Below are 19690 nucleotides of genomic sequence, written 5' to 3'. Positions count from 1 at the left end.
ATTCCACATTATCCCAAACAAGCGTGAGTTCAATGTGGCTTACAATAAACAGTATAGGATACATAACAAAGACTAATACATAAGAAAGTAATTTGTTATAGGAATCCAATTTTACAATACAGTATTTATTTATTTATTACATTTGTACCCCGTGCTTTCCCACACATTGCAATATCATAAATGTCCTGGGATAGCTATGGATGTTTAACATTTAGAAAATCTATTATGAATGAGAAATTGTGCATGAAGCAAAAAGAGAAAGTTAATGGTAAATAGGTTCCATTAGTTTTCATTCCCAACTAGCCAAGTTTATTTTTCTATTTTTATACCTTTATCAATATAACGTGGCGGCGGAAACCGCAACTATTATTTGATAAGTTTCATTTGTCTCAACAGCCCCCTAAAGGGATGCGTCCGTTTCTTAAACGGACGGTACTGCTAGGTAAGAAGGCAATCTTGAGCTTGTGGATCACTTCAGAGTGCCCATTATTGTCCCACTGGAGAGCGAGGATGATTTTTCAATGTTCTCTGGAACGCAGAGCAGTGGGTGATTTGGCCTCACCCAGAGGGGAGATCTTTTGCCAGACTTGGTCCCCCTTCTGGGACTCATTAACGATGGTGGCTAGGAGCAGGATATTAAACTCGTAAGGCACAGTTAGATGTAGCAAATGGCACGGCGACAGAGGTGAGAAAGGGAAGAGTTTGGGGGAGGCTTTGGGGGGAGGAGAGGGGAAGGGGAGGGGGGAGGGGAAATGTTAACCGTTTTTTGAGGAGGGATTGGCACATTTTGTTCTAACGCACAGGCCTATTTTGGCCCTGCTATGTGTTCATGCTGTCAGATGTATCTCTCAAAGACTTGATATTAATACACATTACAACTTGAAACGTGAGTAGAAGAAATGAGGGAGGGTGCTGAGGGTGGGGTGTAAAGGCATAAAAAGAAATGGAATGGCAACAGCAGAGGAACATTGTTGATGATGTTGTTAATGCTTTCTTGTTGCAATATTTTGTACGTAACCTTGAACCTTACGCCAATAAACAGATTTAAATAATACCTTTATCAATAGACTTTGTGTTCCTCCAGACTGTGAATAACAGGAGTCGAGCCACTAAGGCACTTTTATCAAATAGCTGAGACTCCACTCTCCCTCCCACAACTGAGAATGCTGCCTCCACAGCACTGCTGGCCTAGCAAGCAGGGTACTGGTCTAGGCAATCAAACAGCACTTGCCAATAAGCCCAATGCAATAATTTTAATTCAGCTGTTTAAGTTGACTCTTCTTTTGAGGCCTTAACAACAAACAAAACTAGGGCTGGGATGGCTGGGATTCTGTCAGCTTCTCACAGCTACCCAGAGAATTTTCTCTTTTTTTATATACTGAAGTGTTGCAGTAATAGTCAAACAAGTTGGGGAATGCATGATGGCTCCTGAAATTCTACAATTAGGAGCTTGCATCTGGTCACTAGGTCTTCCTCTTGAGCAATGACCAGAACTCTTCCCCTCACCCCCCACTGGGAATGATTAGCACTGCCTCTGCAGCATTCCCAGCCCTAGCTGACCCAGTGAGCAGAAGACCTAACTTGGAATCAAACTGGGGACCTTCCACATAACTGTGTGCACTACAGATGGGCAGCTGGAAAATTTTCTGTTCATATTGTTTCCTATGTCATTTATAGGAATTTTTGTTTTGATAATGAGTGTCGCCGTTGGGCAGACTGGATGGACCGTTCAGGTCTTTATTTGCCATCATTTACCACGTTAACCAGAGTTATTTTTAGCCATTTTGTTATTACAGGAGCAATGTTGTTAAGAGTATGAACTATTTGAAAAGAGGGTGTACTCTTTCCCAATAGTTCATGCATATAAATCATGGTTCGCACACAATATATTGGAGTGGAGGAGTGGCCTAGTGGTTAGGGTGGTGGACTTTGGTCCTGGGGAAATGAGGAACTGAGTTCGATTCCCACTTCAGGCACAGGCAGCTCCTTGTGATTCTGGGCAAGTCACTTAACCCTCTATTGCCCCATGTAAGTCGCATTGAGCCTGCCATGAGTGGGAAAGCGCAGGGTACAAATGTAATAACAACAAAAAAAATATATCAAGAAAGTGTGTACACTATAATTTTCATATGTTAGTGACATTTAACCAAGTGGAATATGTTGTTTGATATTTCTCATGCCATTGCAAATGACAGCCCATCCCTAGGACCCTGTTTACAAAGTCACTAGCTGGCGGTGCGGTACTGCTGTGTCGGCAATGATGCACAACTTTGTAAACAGGGGGCTAGTGTGGAGCATTGCTGCTGAGCTACTAGATTGGTCCAAACTTGTTAATAGGAAACAGGGATGTAGCCAGACCTCGAGGTGGGAGGGGACCAGAGGCCAAGGTGGTGGGGGGACACACCACCCCGCTGCCGTCCCCCCTCTGCCACCTCACCACCTCCCCTCTGCCGCCTCACCACCTTCCCCTCCGCCACCCTGCTGCTGTACATATCTTGGCTGGTGGGGGGGGGGGGGTCCTCAACCCCTGCCAGCTGAAGCACCGCCGCCGCAAATACCTTGGCTGGCAGAGGTCCCCAGCACTAGTCTCCAGCACCGCCACATTGCCTGCCCTGTTCTTTCTTGCCTGCACATCCAACATGCTCCTTTTAGTATAAAGGAGCGTGCCGGACGTGAGGGGAGGAGAGAGCAGGGCAGGCAATGCGGTGGTGCCAGAGATCAGCACTGGATGAAGGCTTCAGCTGGTGGGGGTTGGGTATCCCCACCAACCAAACCAGGGGCCCAGAGCAAAATTGGGGGGACCCATACCCCCGTGGCCCCACATAGTTATGCCTCTGATGGGAAATGAATGAATTCTTTGTAGGCTGCTGGCTCTATTTATATCTGATATTCATTGACAATCCTTAATCTTCATTAAAAAACCAAAATGTGTAACTCATTTCATCTTCAGTTACTACATAACATAATGTTGCTAAACCTTTACACCCTATTTAATAGTGCCCAGATCAATTTTCTGTAGAATGGTGGCTACCTTGAATGTTGTTACAAACTATATATGTCTTAAATGCTCTTACACCCTGATGAAAAAAACATTTTAGCAAGAAACTCATGGGAGTAGCCATCTACACTACTCAACTTCCTGTATGCCTGGATCATCACTTCTACAGTAACCCATAACATTAGGTCAACCACATTTATGAGTTAGTTGGAGGTGAAGTGACAAGCCAACTATGCAGGAAGCTGACATCTCTCCTAAGATTATGATTGAAGAACAACTGCATGGGAGAAAGTGATTGCGTGATTTAATTCCCTGCTGTGCCCTTCCACCCCCAGTTGTATGTTAACAGCCATTGCAGCGACAGTTAGTTTTATACTGTAGCTTGGGCTGGATGATGACATCACCTTGTAGGGTATAGTCCAATGATCTCCACTCAAGCACATTGCCATCAATCAAATTACTGTTGGCCATGGCCAGCTCCATTTCATAGGGAGACAAAATGAAGTTCCACATCTGGACATTAGCTATTTCACCTTCAAATGACTGGTTTATTTCAAATGATCCCCCATAGGAATCCTGATCTTGTCCCAGTATAATGATTGGTTGTGTGCCAATAGAGTACCCTTTCTTCATGGTTTTTCTAGGTGAAGGTATGCCATTTTGCCACAGAGTTACAACTCCAGTAGAAGAAGCCCAGGCGGCACAGATGTGATTCCAGCCCATGGTGCTTTCTGGTGTTGTGAAAATAATTTCTTCATCACCCACAAACACTTTAGAGCTTGTAGTACTGTTTTTATAAATAAGTAAGTCATTAAACTTTCCTGGGTTTGCAATGGAAAGCAGGGCAAAAGGACGAGTCAGGGTAGTGTGGAAGTTTACACAGGCAGTCAAGCTAGTGAGTGAAGTTGTCACCTGTGACTTCAAAATCACATAGGAGGTGGTGGATTCTTTAGGGAAAAGGGCCACGTTTTTACCCAAATCTGTAGGAAAAGAATAGAGCAAGATCAGAGCAAGCTAATTCCATTATGTATAGCATCTCCTAATTCCACAAGAACTGCTTCCATATCATCATGCCGATCAATCCATAGACTGGTGGGTTGTGTCCATCTACCAGCAGATGGAGATAGAGAGCAATCCTTTTGCCTCCCTATATGTGGTCATGTGCTGCCGGAAACTCCCCAGTATGTTCTCTATCTCAGCAGGTGGTGGTCACACACAGCAGCAGCTCTGGCTAGGTCTCCAAGCCTAATTCTTAGGTTTTGTTGAGTGCCTGGGGTTGAGGGCTCTTTTTGAGCAAGTGCAAACCTGGTGGTGCCAGGTCCCTCCTTTTTTCCCCCTCCCGCTGGCTCCGTTAAAAAAAAAAAAGAAAATTTTGAACGTCCTTTAAGGGCGTTTATTTCGACGTTTATATCAGCGTTTATTGCAGCTGCTCACTGGGACACCAGTTCATTACAGCTCGGAGAGAGAAGCAGGTAATTTTTACCTTTTGTAGCCGGCAGGGGGTTCCCCGATCGGTCTCCATGTGGCTTATGGCGTCGGAGGGCGAGGGTGCGAAGAATCCCTCCCCGGACCGCGTGTGCGCGTCGAGCGGGGATGCGGGGGTTTCAAAGCCTGAACCGCCCTTTTTGGGCGTCAGTTTGGAGTCCGGTCAGTGTCCCAGTTCTTTCTCCGGTGCGGCGGTTTTTCCCGCCATAAGCGCCCATCCCCCGCTGCTCCCCCCCCCCCCCCCCCCATTTTGCCCGGCCACTCTGCTCGGACGGCTTCTTCTTGGGCCGCCCTCGAGGTGGGAGACGTTAATGCTATGGTCGCCCTTGATTCGGGCGACGGCAAGAAAGCGGCAAAAGTTAAGCGCTGTTCTTCCCGTGCGGCTCCTTCTCGGAGTTTTGCGCCGGACGCCATTTTGGATGCGCAGCATGTTTCTCCCCTGCTCTTGCGAGCGCCGGTTGAGGGTGCGTCTAGGGCCGTGGCCCAGGCTGCAGAAGTGCACAGTCTGGGGGGTTTCTCCCCTGAGTTCATTTTGCTGCTGCATCAGGCTTTTTTTTATGCAAAACGCTGCCCCTGCTCCCCTGTCTGATAAAGGGGTTGAGGCCTCCGGAAGCAAACGCCCTCGGGTGGATTTCCAGGCCCTAGAGGACCCTGTCTCCTCTGATGTAGATGAGGGCAGCATATCTGAGTTCTCCCAACGGTCCTTTGGGGATTCCTTGGAGGAGACGGATTCCCGCTCGGATGGAGCGGATGACCCCTCTGCAGCGTGGATCTTTCGCTCAGAGGATTTGCCCAACCTGTTAGTGCAGGCCATGAGCATTTTGAAGATTTCCTCTCCGGAGGACGTCTCTCCCTCAGCCTCTGCTGGCTCTGCCATTATGCTGGGGACGAAGCGCCCGCCTAGAACCTTCCACGTGCATGAAGCCATGCTCACCTTGATTTCGGCTCAATGGGATTTCCCAGAAGCGAGCCTTAAAGTGGCTAGGGCTATGTCCAGCCTCTATCCTCTGCCTGAAGGTGATCGGGAGGCCTTTCTTTGGCCTACCGTGGATTCTTTAATCACTGCGGTGACTAAGAAAACGGCGTTGCCGGTGGAAAGTGGCACGGCCCTAAAGGATGCCCAAGACAGAAGATTGGAGGCGGCCTTAAGGTCGTCCTTCGAGGCGGCTGCTTTAAGTTTGCAGGCCTCAGTTTGCGGCTCCTATGTGGCCAGGGCGTGCCTGACGATTGTGCAGCGGGCTTCTCCCTCGGATCCTTCCTTGAGGGCTGATTGGCTGGCCCTGAAATCGGGCCTGGCCTACTTGGCAGACTTGCTGTATGATGTCTTGAGAGCCTCGGCTAAAGGTATGGCTCAGACAGTCTCTGCTCGGCGCTGGCTTTGGCTGAAGCATTGGTCTGCTGACCACGCCTCTAAGTCTCGCCTGGCTAAGTTGCCTTTTAGGCAAGATGCTCTTTGGGGTCGAGCTGGACAAGATTGTGACCGATCTCGGCACGTCTAAGGGCAAGAGGTTACCGGAGGTCAGGGCTCGGGCCAGTGGTGCCCGCCCCGGTTCCTCCAAAGGACGGTTTCAGGAAGCCCATCGGTATTGCCCGGGCAAGTCGGGCTCCTCTGCCCCCTCTTCCTTCAAAAGGAACTTCTCCCCCAAGCAGCATTCCTTTCGCAGAGACCGCCGTCCTGGAGGTGTGTCCTCCGGTCCTCCCCCAGGGTCTCGTACCCAATGACGGGGCCCTGGTCCATGGCCCAGAGCAGATTGGAGGACGCCTATCCTCGTTTCTGGGCGAGTGGACCAGGGTAACTTCAGACGCTTGGGTGCTGGAAGTTATCAGAGACGGCTACAAGCTAGAGTTCTGCCGACCCTTAAGAGATGGGTTTGTGCACTCTCCCTGCATGTCTCCGGTCAAAGCTGTAGCAGTGCAGCAGTCTTTGGACAATCTGATCCGCCTGGGTGCGGTCGTTCCGGTGCCAGAAGATCAGCTTGGCAAGGGACGTTACTCCATTTACTTTGTGGTACCAAAGAAAGGAGATTCTGTACGGCCTATCCTCGACCTCAAAGGGTCAATCGGGCCTTGAAAGTTCGACACTTTCGAATGGAGACTCTCCGCTCTGTTATAGCGGCAGTGAAGGCAGGGGAGTTCCTGGCATCCTTGGACATCAAGGAAGCTTAATTGCATATTCCCATCTGGCCTCCTCATCAACGCTTTCTGCGTTTTGCAGTCCTGGGCCGACACTTCCAGTTCAGAGCCCTCCCGTTCGGGTTGGCTACTGCTCCGCGGACCTTCTCCAAAGTAATGGTGGTCATCGCGGCCTTCCTACGCAAGGAAGGAGTACAAGTCCATCCTTATCTGGACGACTGGTTGATCCAAGCCCCCTCTTATGCAGAGTGCGGCAGAGCTTCAGACCGGGTGGTTGCTCTTTTGAGCTCCCTGGGGTGGATCATCAACTGGGAGAAAAGCCAGCTGCGCCCGACTCAGTCCCTGGAGTATCTGGGAGTTCGTTTCGACACCCAAGTGGGCAGAGTGTTCCTGCCAGACAATCGGATTGTCAAGCTTCAGGCTTAGGTGGACCAGTTCCTAGTAGCCTCTCCTCTTCGGGCTTGGGACTATGTGCAGCTGTTGGGCTCTATGACAGCCACGATGGAAGTAGTGCCCTGGGCCAGGGCCCATATGAGACCTCTTCAGCACTCTCTGCTGCAGCGATGGACTCCAGTGTCGGAGGATTACGCTGTGTTGTCGTCATGACAGACGCCTCCTTGATGGGCTGGGGAGCCCACTGCTTGGGAAGGACAGCGCAGGGGCTCTGGTCTCCTGCAGAGGCAAAGTGGTCTATCAACCTCCTGGAACTCAGAGCCATTCGGTTGGCGCTTTTGGAGTTTCTCCCGGTACTGGCGATGAAGCCAGTACGGGTCCTGTCGGACAATGCCACGGCTGTGGCCTATGTCAATCGCCAGGGAGGTACCAAGAGCGCCCCTCTAGCCAAGGAGGCCTTGAATCTATGCCAGTGGGCGGAAGCGAACCTGGAACAGCTATAGGCGGCCCAAATTGCGGGAGTCATAAATGTCAAGGCGGACTTTCTCAGTCGCCATACCTTGGATCCCGGAGAGTGGCAGCTATCTGCTCAGGCGTTCTTGAACATCACGAAGCGCTGGGGCCAGCCGAGCCTAGATCTGATGGCGTCATCGGCCAATTGCCAAGTGCCGCGCTTTTTCTGCAGAGGATGGGACCCTCGATCTCTGGGAGTAGATGCTCTTCTCCAACAGTGGCCGACACAGGAACTTCTCTATGTGTTCCTGCCCTGGCCCATGTTGGGCAGGGTGCTAGGCCGGGTGGCAACGCATCTGGGCCCGATAATCCTGGTGGGTCCGGACTGGCCCAGACGTCCCTGGTATGCGGACTTGATCAGGCTCTCAGTGGACAGCCCTCTGCGGCTGCCAGCGGAGCGGGGCCTGTTGCATCAGGGTCCCGTGGTGATGGAGGATCCCTCCCCCTTTGGTCTTACGGCCTGGCTATTGAGCGGCAGCGTCTGAGGAAGAAGGGCTTCTCAGACAAGGTCATCGCCACTATGCTGAGAGCGAGGAAGTGCTGTACTTCTACTGCTTACGCCAGGATTTGGCGTACCTTTGCATCGTGGTGTGAGGCAGGCTCACTTTCTCCCTTCACTGCTCCAATTTCTTCAGTGTTGGCGTTCCTGCAAGAAGGTCTGGAAAAAGGCCTGTCGCTCAGTTCCCTTAAGGTCCAGGTAGTGGCTCTTGCTTGCTTCAGTGGTCGCCTGAAGTGTGCTTCCCTGGCCTCGCAGCCAGATGTGGTGCGCTTTCTCAAGGGAGTTAATCACCTGCGCCCTCCTCTGCACTCAGTGGTACCTGCGTGGAATCTCAATCTGGTGCTAAAAGCCTTGCAGAAGCCGCCTTTTGAACCCTTGTCGAGGGCATCTCTGAAAGACCTGACGTTGAAAGCAGTCTTTTTGGTGGCTATCACTTCAGCCAGAAGAGTTTCAGAGCTCCAGGCGCTATCATGTCGAGAGCCTTTTCTGCAGTTCACTGAGGCAGGAGTGTCTATTTGCGCAGTGCCTTCCTTCCTGCCCAAGATTGTTTCTCGCTTCCATGTGAATCAGCAGCTCTGTCTACCCTCCTTTCGTAGGGAGGACTACCCAGAGGAGTACTCTGCTCTCAAATATCTAGATGTGAGACAAGTCATCATCAGATACTTGGAAGTGACTAATGATTTCCGGAAGTCGGATCATCTGTTTGTGCTGTTCGCAGGTCCTCGTAAGGGTCTGCAGGCTTCCAAGCCTACAGTGGCATGATGGGTCAAGGAAACCATTGCAGCAGCTTATGTGGCCGCAGGGAAGGTGCCGCCTATCCAGCTGAAGGCTCACTCCACTAGAGCACAGGCGGCCTCGATGGCAGAGGCCCGGTCTGTCTCCTTGGAAGAGATTTGTAAGGCGGCAACTTGGGCATCGGCTCATACCTTCTCCAGACATTACCGCTTGACTGTGGCTGCGCGGGCGGAGGCCCGGTTTGGAACTTCAGTGTTGCGGTCAGGGATTTCTATGTCCCGCCCTGGGTGAGTACTGCTTCGGTACATCCCACCAGTCTGTGGATTGATCAGCATGATGATATGGAAGGTAAAATTATGTATCATACCTGTTAATTTTCTTTCAATTAATCATAGCCGATCAATCCATAGCCCCTCCCAGATATCTGTACTGTTTATATTCTGGTTGCATTTCAGGTTCAAGTTTAGTCTTCAGTTCCTATTCAAGAGGACTTCGGGTTCAAGTTTTTTCAATTGGATTCTTCAGGAGTTAAGACAATTTTGTGTTACAGTGAGCTGCTGCATTCCTCTCCCCTCCGTTTTACGGGGCTGGATTGAGACCTAAATTCTGCCGGCACTCCCTCCTGCTTCGTGCGGCTGTAGGGCAGCTTTGTACCCCTCCCGCTTCGGCGGTGTTAGGGTCAGTCAGCTCCTCCCGCAGTTGCGGTTGCAGGATAAGCCAGATCCCCCCACATCGGTGGGTGTGGTGTCCCTTCCCCGCTCCGCAGGGATGAGCTGGACGGATTCCCCTCCCCCACTTGTGTGGGGATGAGCTGGGTTGATTCCCCTCCCCCGTTTCGGCGGTGGTGAGCTGGGCAGAGTGTCCCTTTGTGGGTGTAATTCTCTAAGTGCTGAGTCCTGCGGATGGAGCTTTGATATCGACATACTGAGGAGTTTCCGGCAGCACATGACCACATATAGAGAGGCAAAAGGATTGCTCTCTATCTCCACCTGCTGGTAGATGGACACAACCCACCAGTCTATGGATTGATCGGCTATGATTAATGGAAAGAAAATTATCAGGTATGATACATAATTTTACCTTATGCCCTCCTCTGCCCACCCCCTCATCATATACTTAGGGGATACATTTATAAGCTATTTGAACATGTTAAACACTATAAATTTCCCAGGTCTATGCACACTTAAAAGTAGGCACTAAGAAAACATGGCAGTTAATTTTGTAAGAGGGCATCACTTATGAATATATTTTATAAAATACAATGACACAAACTGGGCGTGGAATTACAAAAGCAATAAGCAAAAAACAAAACGTATTCTACACAATATCAACATATGGGACACAACTATGTCAAAAGCAAATGCCTTAAAAAGAAACAAGCTTATGGTGAAAAGGAAGGAAAAGCCTCAAAATAGCTCGAAATCAAAAAGATTTATAGAGCTATGGCAATCAAATAGATCTCTACTTCATCATCGGCAAAAACCTTCCCAAAAGTATGCAACTTCATTTGATCATTTAGAACAAAAAAATACAATCTTTGTAATGTGTCTATGCTCAAAAAATAGTGAAAACCACTTATCTCATAACTCAAATGAATTTTAGAAAAGGCATCTGGTGCCAACTTCCAACTCGCCCCCCCCCCCCCCCCGATGATGAAGTAGAGATCTATTTGATCGCCGTAGCTCTGTAAATCTTTTTTGATTTTGAGCTACTTTGAGGCTTTTCCTCAACATGAACATGAAATTGCTGATCTGCTATTAGTGATCAGTAATCTGTCATTAAAATCATTTGTAGAAACTGAAGATTGGAGGGTGGACAATGTAACGCCAATTTTTAAAAAGGGTTTCGGGGTGAACCGGAAAATTACAGAGCAGTAAGCATGAGTGCCAGGCAAAGTGATACTAATTATTAAAAAGGATAAGATTACTGAACATATAGACAAACATCATTTAATGGGACACAGTCAACATGGTTTCAACCAATTTGCTTCATTTCTTTGAGGGTGTGTATAAACATGTGGATAAAGGTGAGCTGGTTAATGTTGTGTACCTACATTTTCAGCAAGCTTTTGACAAAATCCCTCAAGGGAAATTCCTGAGAAAATTAAAAAGGCATGGGGTAGGAGGCAATATTCTGTTGTGAATTGGAAACTGGTTAAAAGATAAAAAGCAGAGGATAGGGTTAAATGACCATTTCTCCAAGTGGAGACAGGTGAATGGTAGAATGCCGCAGTGATCTGTACTGAGACTGATGCTATTTAACTGGAAATGGGAATGATAAGTGAGATTATTCAATTTACAAGTGATGCAAAACTATTCAAAGTTATTAAATCATATGCAGACTTTAAGAAATTGCAGGAGGACCTTGGGAAATTGGAAGTCTGGACATCCAAATGATAGAGTAATGTAGACAAATGGAAAGTGATGCATATTGTGAAGAATAATCCATATCATAGTTATTTGATGCTAGGTTCCACTTTAGGAGTCACCAACCAAGAAAAAGATCTGGGTGTCATCGTGGACAATGCATTGAAATCAGTGAGCAACAGCAGCCAGCAAACAGAATGCTAGGAATTATTAGAAAAGGATAGAAAATAAGACAAAGAATATAATTAGAGGCTGACCAAATTTTGGTTTCACTTTCTGATTTGGCATTGAAACTGACCTGAAATCAAGGTTTGTGTATTTTTGGTGGAAACTGAAACTGTGGCACCGCTGCTGCCACTGCAAGCACATCCCCCCTACCATCCCATTCCCGGGCTGCCCACTGGCTCTGCCCTCTCCCCACCTCGCACCTACCACCTAAAATTCCTGGCCTCTTCAGGGCAGGCACATACTGATTTGCTCCCATCCCCGCTGGCTGCATTTTATAAAATGGTGGGCTGCGACATCCTGTGGAAGGCTCACAAGACTGCTGCAGGAGGTCACAGCCACAAATTGGGGATTGGAACCGGCACGGTCAGGAGCAATCACCAGTAGCTCCTGCTCATGCAAGAAGATTGTGTTGGGGGCAAAAACACATAGTAAAAACTTATTTAGGTATGTTAAAAGCAAGAAGCTGACAAAATAATTAGTTGGACGGCTAGATCAGGCGACCCTCAGGAGGAGGAATGCTGGCTTCGGCCTAACCCCTGGTAAGCCTTTCCTTGGCTGAGAGGTGCCCAGCTCTACCACCGGCTGCCTTTCAGGTGCTGTGGAGGACTTGCAGCTCATGTGCATATCCTTACAGCCTTCGCTGGGGTGACTCCCAGGTCCACTCCGATCCACTCAGGGCCTCCGCTCTAGGTGCCTTCTCTTTACATTTATTTTTTTCCCAGTTACTACTTATGGCTCCAGTACACTTTTTCTTCTTGGTACTGTCCCTTCCTAATCTGTTTCTCCATCTGAAACCACTATACACTGCAGGAACAAATTGTCCACCCTCTGTATTCATCTCACCATCTCTTTTCTCCTCTTCCTTTTTCTCAGCTCTCAACCTTCAACATTTCCTTCCTTCCATTCATCCATCTCCTTTCTATCTGAGTACATCTCACCTTCGTCGCTGTCGTCATACTATGCCATGGAGGTTCTTTTCTCCCATACTCCTCACCCGGTTGGCCGCGGAAGTGGTGTCGGGCTACTACTTTCACCCTCTTGTAGATTTCAACCTCTTCTTCCACCTCAGTCTCACTGTTTTTCTTCCTTTGAAGTCCACTCCATCCGTCTATTTGCTCCTGTGCCTCTCCGAGTAGCAGTCATTTATCGACCCCCTGATAAGTCCCTTTCTTCCTTTCTCACTGACTTTGATGCCTGGCTTTCCTTCTTTCTTGAACCATCTCCTTCCCTCATTCTTGGGATTTTAACATTCATGCTAATGATCCCTCTGACTCGTAGCCTAGTGGTTAGTGCAGTGGACTTTGATCCTGGGGAACTGAGTTCAATTCCCACTGCAGCTCCTTGTGACTCTGGGCAAGTCATTTTGTGCCCCTGGTAAAAAATAAGTACCTGAATTTCTCCGAGGACAAGCAGGCTGCTTGTTCTCACGACTGGGTGACGTCCGCGGCAGCCCCCACCAACCGGAAGAAGCTTCGCGGGCGGTCCGCACGCAGGGCACGCCCACCGAGCATGCGCGGCCGTCTTCCCGCCCGTGCGTGACCGTTCCCGCCAGTCTTTTCTTTTCCGCGCCTGGAGAGAGTCGTGCCGTCGCCGCTCTCTCTTCGTAGCCCCGGAAAGACCGTCGCGTTTACGCGATTTTGTTTATTTTTCATTTAAGTTTTTGTTGCCGCGCGCTCCAGTTTTCCTTTTTCCAAAAAAAAAAAAAGAGAGCACGCACTCCTTTTCCCTCGTTTTCTAGCGAGGGCGTCGCGTTGCGGCCCTGTGGCCGCGCGATCGATTTATTTTTCCAAGGTGTGATTTCCGCCACCATCGACGACTTTAACTTCGCCGACGCGATTTTTCCGTCGATGTCCTCGAAGGTCCCGAGTGGATTTAAGAAGTGTGGTCGGTGCGGCCGGCCGATCTCGCAGACTGACACCCACGCTTGGTGCCTCCAGTGCCTCGGGCCGGAGCACAATATCAAGTCATGTTCTCTGTGTCTAGGTCTCCGGAAACGGACTCAGGTTGCGAGGCAAGTTCTGCGGGACCGTCTTTTTGGAACTTGCGCCGGCCCCTCGACGTCGACCTCGACAGCATCGGTATCGACGCCCGGTCCTTCGGTACCGGTATCGATGCCCGAGAAATCGGCACCGATGGCATCGACCCCAGGAGAACAGGTCCCGTCGGCCCGCCGGTCCTCCGGTGAGGGTAGGGGTGAGAGGCCGCGTGGGCAGTCGGCCCCGGTCACTCCCTCAGCCCGTGGCCCTCGGGACCGAACCCTGTCTGACCCGGTTCCTCGGGACCGAGGGGGATCGACCTCCTCCTCCTCCATACCACCTGGCACCAGTGACGGGCACCGCAAGAAGGCTAAGAAGCACCGTCACCGGTCGCCCTCGACGCTCGGTACCGGGGAGGAGTCGACGCCGAAGCGTCCGCGTCGAGAGGAAAGGTGTCCCTCGGTGGTGGAGGTACCGACACGTCAGGGTCCCAGCACTTCGGTGCAGTCTCCTGGACCCGAGCAGCTTCCGGCACCGACGCCTCTACCGGCCCCCACGTCTTTCCCGACAGCGGGCCTGGACGAGTGCCTCCGAGCCATCCTTCCGGGGATCCTGGAAGGGCTGATGCGCCAGGCTTTGCCGGCGCCGGGGGTGCTTGCGCCCTCGGCGCCGATGACTGTGGCGCCGGCGAGCTCTAGCCTGGTGCCGAGGCCATCGACGCCGACGCCGCTTGCGACGCCGGTCTCGACCGCCACGCAGGTGGAGTCCCCGTCGACGTCGATGGAGGGAGCTTCGTCCCCGCCGGCGCGGGAGTCCACCGCTCGACGACACCGAGGCCTTGGTGCCTCGACGTCGAGCCGGGCCCGGTTCAGGACTCAGCTACATGAGCTCATGTCCGATACCGAGGAAGAGGCCTCGTGGGGGGAAGAGGAGGACCCCAGGTATTTCTCCTCAGAGGAGTCTGCGGGTCTTCCCTCGGACCCCACGCCTTCACCAGAGAGGAAGCTCTCGCCCCCTGAGAGCCTCTCATTTGCCTCCTTTGTAAGGGACATGTCGATTTGCATTCCCTTCCCCGTGGTCTCTGTGGACGAGCCGAGGGCTGAGATGCTCGAGGTCCTCAACTATCCATCACCACCTAGAGAGTCCTCCACGGTGCCGCTGCACAATGTCCTCAAAGAGACACTGCTTCGGAACTGGATGAGACCATTATCTAATCCCACCATTCCCAAGAAAGCAGAGTCCCAGTACAGAATCCACTCGGACCCAGAGTTAATGCGGCCCCAATTGCCCCATGACTCGGCGGTCGTGGATTCTGCTCTCAAGAGGGCACGGAGTTCGAGGGATACCGCCTCGGCGCCCCCGGGGCGGGAGTCTCGCACTCTGGACTCGTTTGGGAGGAAGGCCTACCAATCCTCCATGCTCGTGACCCGCATCCAGTCATACCAGCTCTATACGAGCATCCACATGCGGAACAATGTGAAGCAACTGGCGGACCTGGTCGATAAGCTCCCGCCGGAGCAGTCCAGGCCTTATCAGGAGGTGGTCAGGCAGCTGAAGGCGTGTAGAAAGTTCCTGTCCAGGGGTATCTATGACACCTGTGACGTGGCATCTCGTGCTGCGGCCCAAGGTATAGTGATGCGCAGGCTCTCATGGCTGCGTGCCTCTGACCTGGACAACCGCACCCAGCAGAGACTGGCCGACGTCCCTTGCCGGGGGGATAACATTTTTGGTGAGAAGGTCGAGCAGCTGGTGGACCAACTGCATCAGCGGGAAACCGCCCTCGACAAGCTCTCCCACCGGGCGCCTTCAGCATCCACCTCAGCAGGTGGACGTTTTTCCCGGGCCCGGCAGGCTGCATCCTATTCTTTTGAAAAAAGCGTAGGTTCACCCAGCCGGCCTGAAGGCCTTGTCAGGCACAGGGACAGCCTCAGCGCGCTCGTTCTCGTCAACAGCGTGCGCCTAAGCAGCCCCCTGCGCCTCCACAGCAAAAGCCGGGGACGGGCTTTTGACTGGATCCACGGGAACATAGCCGCCCTCAAAGTGTCCGTACCGGACGATCTGCCGGTCGGAGGGAGGTTAAAATTTTTTCACCAAAGGTGGCCTCTCATAACCTCCGATCAGTGGGTTCTCCAAATAGTGCGGTGCGGATACGCCCTGAATTTGGCCTCCTTGCCACCAAATTGTCCTCCGGGAGCTCAATCCTTCAGCTCCCATCACAAGCAGGTACTTGCAGAGGAACTCTCCGCCCTTCTCAGCGCCAATGCGGTCGAGCCCGTACCACCCGGGCAGGAAGGGCAGGGATTCTATTCCAGGTACTTCCTTGTGGAAAAGAAAACGGGGGGGATGCGTCCCATCCTAGACCTGAGAGGCCTGAACAAATTCCTGGTCAAAGAAAAGTTCAGGATGCTTTCCTTGGGCACCCTTCTGCCAATGATTCAGAAAAACGATTGGCTATGTTCCCTGGATTTAAAGGACGCATACACTCACATCCCGATACTGCCAGCTCACAGACAGTATCTCAGATTCCGCCTGGGCGCACGGCACTTTCAGTATTGTGTGCTGCCCTTTGGGCTCGCCTCTGCCCCACGAGTGTTTACAAAGTGCCTCGTGGTGGTAGCGGCCTACCTACGCAAGCTGGGAGTGCACGTGTTCCCATATCTCGACGATTGGCTGGTCAAGAGCACCTCGGAGGCAGGAGCCCTCCGGTCCATGCAGTGCACTATTCAACTTCTGGAGCTGCTGGGGTTTGTGATAAATTACCCAAAGTCCCATCTCCAGCCAACTCAGTCTCTGGAATTCATAGGAGCTCTGCTGAATACCCAGACGGCTCAGGCCTTCCTTCCCGAGGCGAGGGCCAACAACCTCCTGGCCCTGGCTTCGCAGACCAGAGCGTCTCAGCAGGTCACAGCTCAGCAGATGTTGAGACTTCTGGGTCATATGGCCTCCACAGTTCATGTGACTCCCATGGCTCGTCTTCACATGAGATCTGCTCAATGGACCCTAGCTTCCCAGTGGTTTCAAGCCACCGGGAATCTAGAAGATGTCATCCGCCTCTCCACCAGTTGCAGCACTTCACTGCTCTGGTGGACCATTCAGACCAATTTGACCCTGGGACGTCCATTCCAAATTCCACAGCCCACGAAAGTGCTGACGACAGATGCATCTCGCCTGGGGTGGGGAGCTCATGTCGATGGGCTTCACACCCAGGGTCTGTGGTCCCTCCAGGAAAAGGATCTGCAGATCAACCTCCTGGAGCTCCGAGCGATCTGGAACGCACTGAAGGCTTTCAGGGATCGGCTGTCCTGCCAAATTATCCAAATTCGGACAGACAATCAGGTTGCAATGTATTACACCAACAAGCAGGGGGGCACCGGATCTCGCCCCTTGTGTCAGGAAGCCGTGGGCATGTGGCGTTGGGCTTGCCAGTTCGGCATGCTCCTCCAAGCCACATACCTGGCAGGTGTAAACAACAGTCTGGCCGACAGACTGAGCAGAGTCATGCAACCGCACGAGTGGTCGCTCCATTCCAGAGTGGTACGCAAGATCTTCCGAGAGTGGGGCACCCCCTCGGTGGACCTTTTCGCCTCTCAGACCAACCACAAGCTGCCTCTGTTCTGTTCCAGACTACAGGCACACGGCAGACTGGCGTCGGATGCCTTTCTCCTCCATTGGGGGACCGGCCTCCTGTATGCTTATCCTCCCATACCTTTGGTGGGGAAGACCTTACTGAAGCTCAAGCAAGACCACGGCACCATGATCCTGATAGCGCCCTTTTGGCCCCGTCAGATCTGGTTCCCTCTTCTTCTGGAGTTGTCCTCAGAAGAACCGTGGAGATTGGAGTGTTTTCCGACTCTCATCTCGCAGAACGACGGAGCGTTGCTGCACCCCAACCTTCAGTCCCTGGCTCTCACGGCCTGGATGTTGAGGGCGTAGACTTCACTGCGTTGGGTCTGTCTGAGGGTGTCTCCCGTGTCTTGCTTGCCTCTAGCAAGGATTCCACTAAAAAGAGTTACTTTTTCAAGTGGAGGAGGTTTGTCGTTTGGTGTGAGAGCAAGGCCCTAGAACCTCGTTCTTGCCCTGCACAGAACCTGCTTGAATACCTTCTGCACTTATCAGAGTCTGGCCTCAAGACCAACTCAGTAAGGAATCACCTTAGTGCGATTAGTGCTTACCATTATCGTGTGGAAGGTAAAGCCATCTCTGGAGAGCCTTTGGTCGTTCGATTCATGAGAGGCTTGCTTTTGTCAAAGCCCCCTATCAAGCCTCCCACAGTGTCATGGGATCTCAACGTCGTCCTCACCCAGCTGATGAAACCTCCTTTTGAGCCACTGAATACCTGCCATCTGAAGTACTTGACCTGGAAGGTCATTTTCTTGGTGGCAGTTACTTCAGCTCGTAGGGTCAGTGAGCTTCAAGCCCTGGTAGCTCATGCTCCATATACCAAATTTCATCACAACCGAGTAGTGCTCCGTACCCACCCAAAGTTCCTGCCGAAGGTGGTGTCGGAGTTCCATCTTAACCAGTCAATTGTCTTGCCAACATTCTTCCCCTGGCCGTATACCCGCCCTGCTGAACGTCAGTTGCACACATTGGACTGCAAGAGAGCATTGGCCTTCTACTTGGAGCGGACACAGCCCCACAGACAGTCCGCCCAATTGTTTATTTCTTTTGACCCTAACAGGCTAGGGGTCGCTGTCGGGAAACGCACCATCTCCAATTGGCTAGCAGATTGCATTTCCTTCACTTATGCCCAGGCTGGGCTGGCTCTTGAGGGTCATGTCACGGCTCATAGTGTTAGAGCCATGGCAGCGTCGGTGGCCCACTTGAAGTCAGCCACTATTGAAGAGATCTGCAAGGCTGCGACGTGGTCATCTGTCCACACATTCACATCACATTACTGCCTCCAGCAGGATACCCGACGCGACAGTCCGTTCGGGCAGTCGGTGCTGCAGAATCTGTTTGGGGTGTAAATCCAACTCCACCCTCCAGGACCCGAATTTATTCTGGTCAGGCTGCACTCTCAGTTAGTTGTTCTTCGTAGGTCAATTTTCTGTTGTACCCTCGCCGTTGCGAGGTTCAATTGACCTGGGTTCTTGTTTTGAGTGAGCCTGAGAGCTAGGGATACCCCAGTCGTGAGAACAAGCAGCCTGCTTGTCCTCGGAGAAAGTGAATGATACATACCTGTAGCAGGTGTTCTCCGAGGGCAGCAGGCTGATTGTTCTCACCTACCCTCTCTCCTCCCCTTTGGAGTTGCGTTTTCATGTTGTTTTTTGCTTGTCATTCAACTGGCGGGAACGGTCACGCACAGGCGGGAAGACGGCCGTGCATGCGCGGTGGGCGTGCCCTGCGTGCGGACCGCCCGCGAAGCTTCTTCCGGTTGGTGGGGGCTGCCGCAGACGTCACCCAGTCGTGAGAACAATCAGCCTGCTGTCCTCGGAGAACACCTGCTACAGGTATGTATCATTCACTATATGTAAACTGCTTTGAATGTAGTTGCAAAAACCTCAGAAAGGCAGTATATCAAGTTCCATTTCCCTTTTCCTTCCCTTTCACAGTTTCTTGCTTTAACATCCTCTTTCAATCTTCAACTGTGCTCCACTGCCCCCACTCACCATAATGGCCACTGTCTTTATCTTATCCTCTGCTCAAACTGCTCGCTCATAAGTACATAAGTAATGCCACACTGGGAAGAGATTAAGGATACATCGAGCCCAGCATCCTGTCCACGACAGCGGCCAATCCAGGCCAAGAGCACCTGGCAAGCTTCCCAAACATACAAACATTCTTTCCATATCATCATGCTGATCAATCCATAGACTGGTGGGTTGTGTCCATCTACCAGCAGGTGGAGATAGAGAGCAATCCTTTTGCCTCCCTATATGTGGTCATGTGCTGCCGGAAACTCCTCAGTATGTTCTCTATCTCAGCAGGTGGTGGTCACACAGCTCTGGCTAGGCCTCCAAGCCTAATTTTTAGGTTTTGTTGAGTGCCTGGGGTTGAGGGCTCTTCTTGAGCAAGTGCAAACCTGGTGGCGCCAGGTCCCTCCTTTTCTCCCCCCTCCCGCTGGCTCCGTTAAAAAAAAAAAAAAAATTTTGGACGTCCTTAAAGGCGTTTATTTCGACGTTTATTTAAACGTTTATTGCAGCTACTCACTGGGACACCAGGTCGTTACAGCTCGGAGCGAGAAGCAGGTAATTTTTACCTTTTTTATAGCGGGCAGGGGGTTCCCCGATTGATCTCCACGTGGCCTATGGCGTCGGAGGGCGAGGGCGCGAAGAATCACTCCCCGGACCGCGTGTGCACTCCTAGCGGGGATGCGGGGGTATTAAAGTCTGATTCGCCCTTGTTGAGTATCAGTTCGGAG

At 51.5% G+C, this 19690-nt stretch overlaps 1 protein-coding gene across 1 annotated transcript in view; it reads right to left on the bottom strand.

Moving 5' to 3' along the window:
- Nucleotides 1–2786: 2786 nt before the first annotated feature.
- The window catches only part of LOC115458349 (C-reactive protein-like), a 60409-nt gene continuing 43505 nt past the window's right edge, over nt 2787–19690 (bottom strand). Inside the window, exon 3 of the mRNA XM_030188244.1 lies at nt 2787–3978. Coding sequence (XP_030044104.1) covers nt 3341–3978 — 638 coding nt within the window. The 3' untranslated portion in view covers nt 2787–3340. The remainder of the gene's footprint in view (nt 3979–19690) is intronic.

Source organism: Microcaecilia unicolor, chromosome 14 (assembly GCF_901765095.1).
Source record: "Microcaecilia unicolor chromosome 14, aMicUni1.1, whole genome shotgun sequence".
NCBI lineage: Eukaryota > Metazoa > Chordata > Amphibia > Gymnophiona > Siphonopidae > Microcaecilia > Microcaecilia unicolor.
The sequence above is the reverse complement of the archived record's forward strand: the minus strand, read 5'-3'. Positions and strand labels throughout refer to the sequence as shown.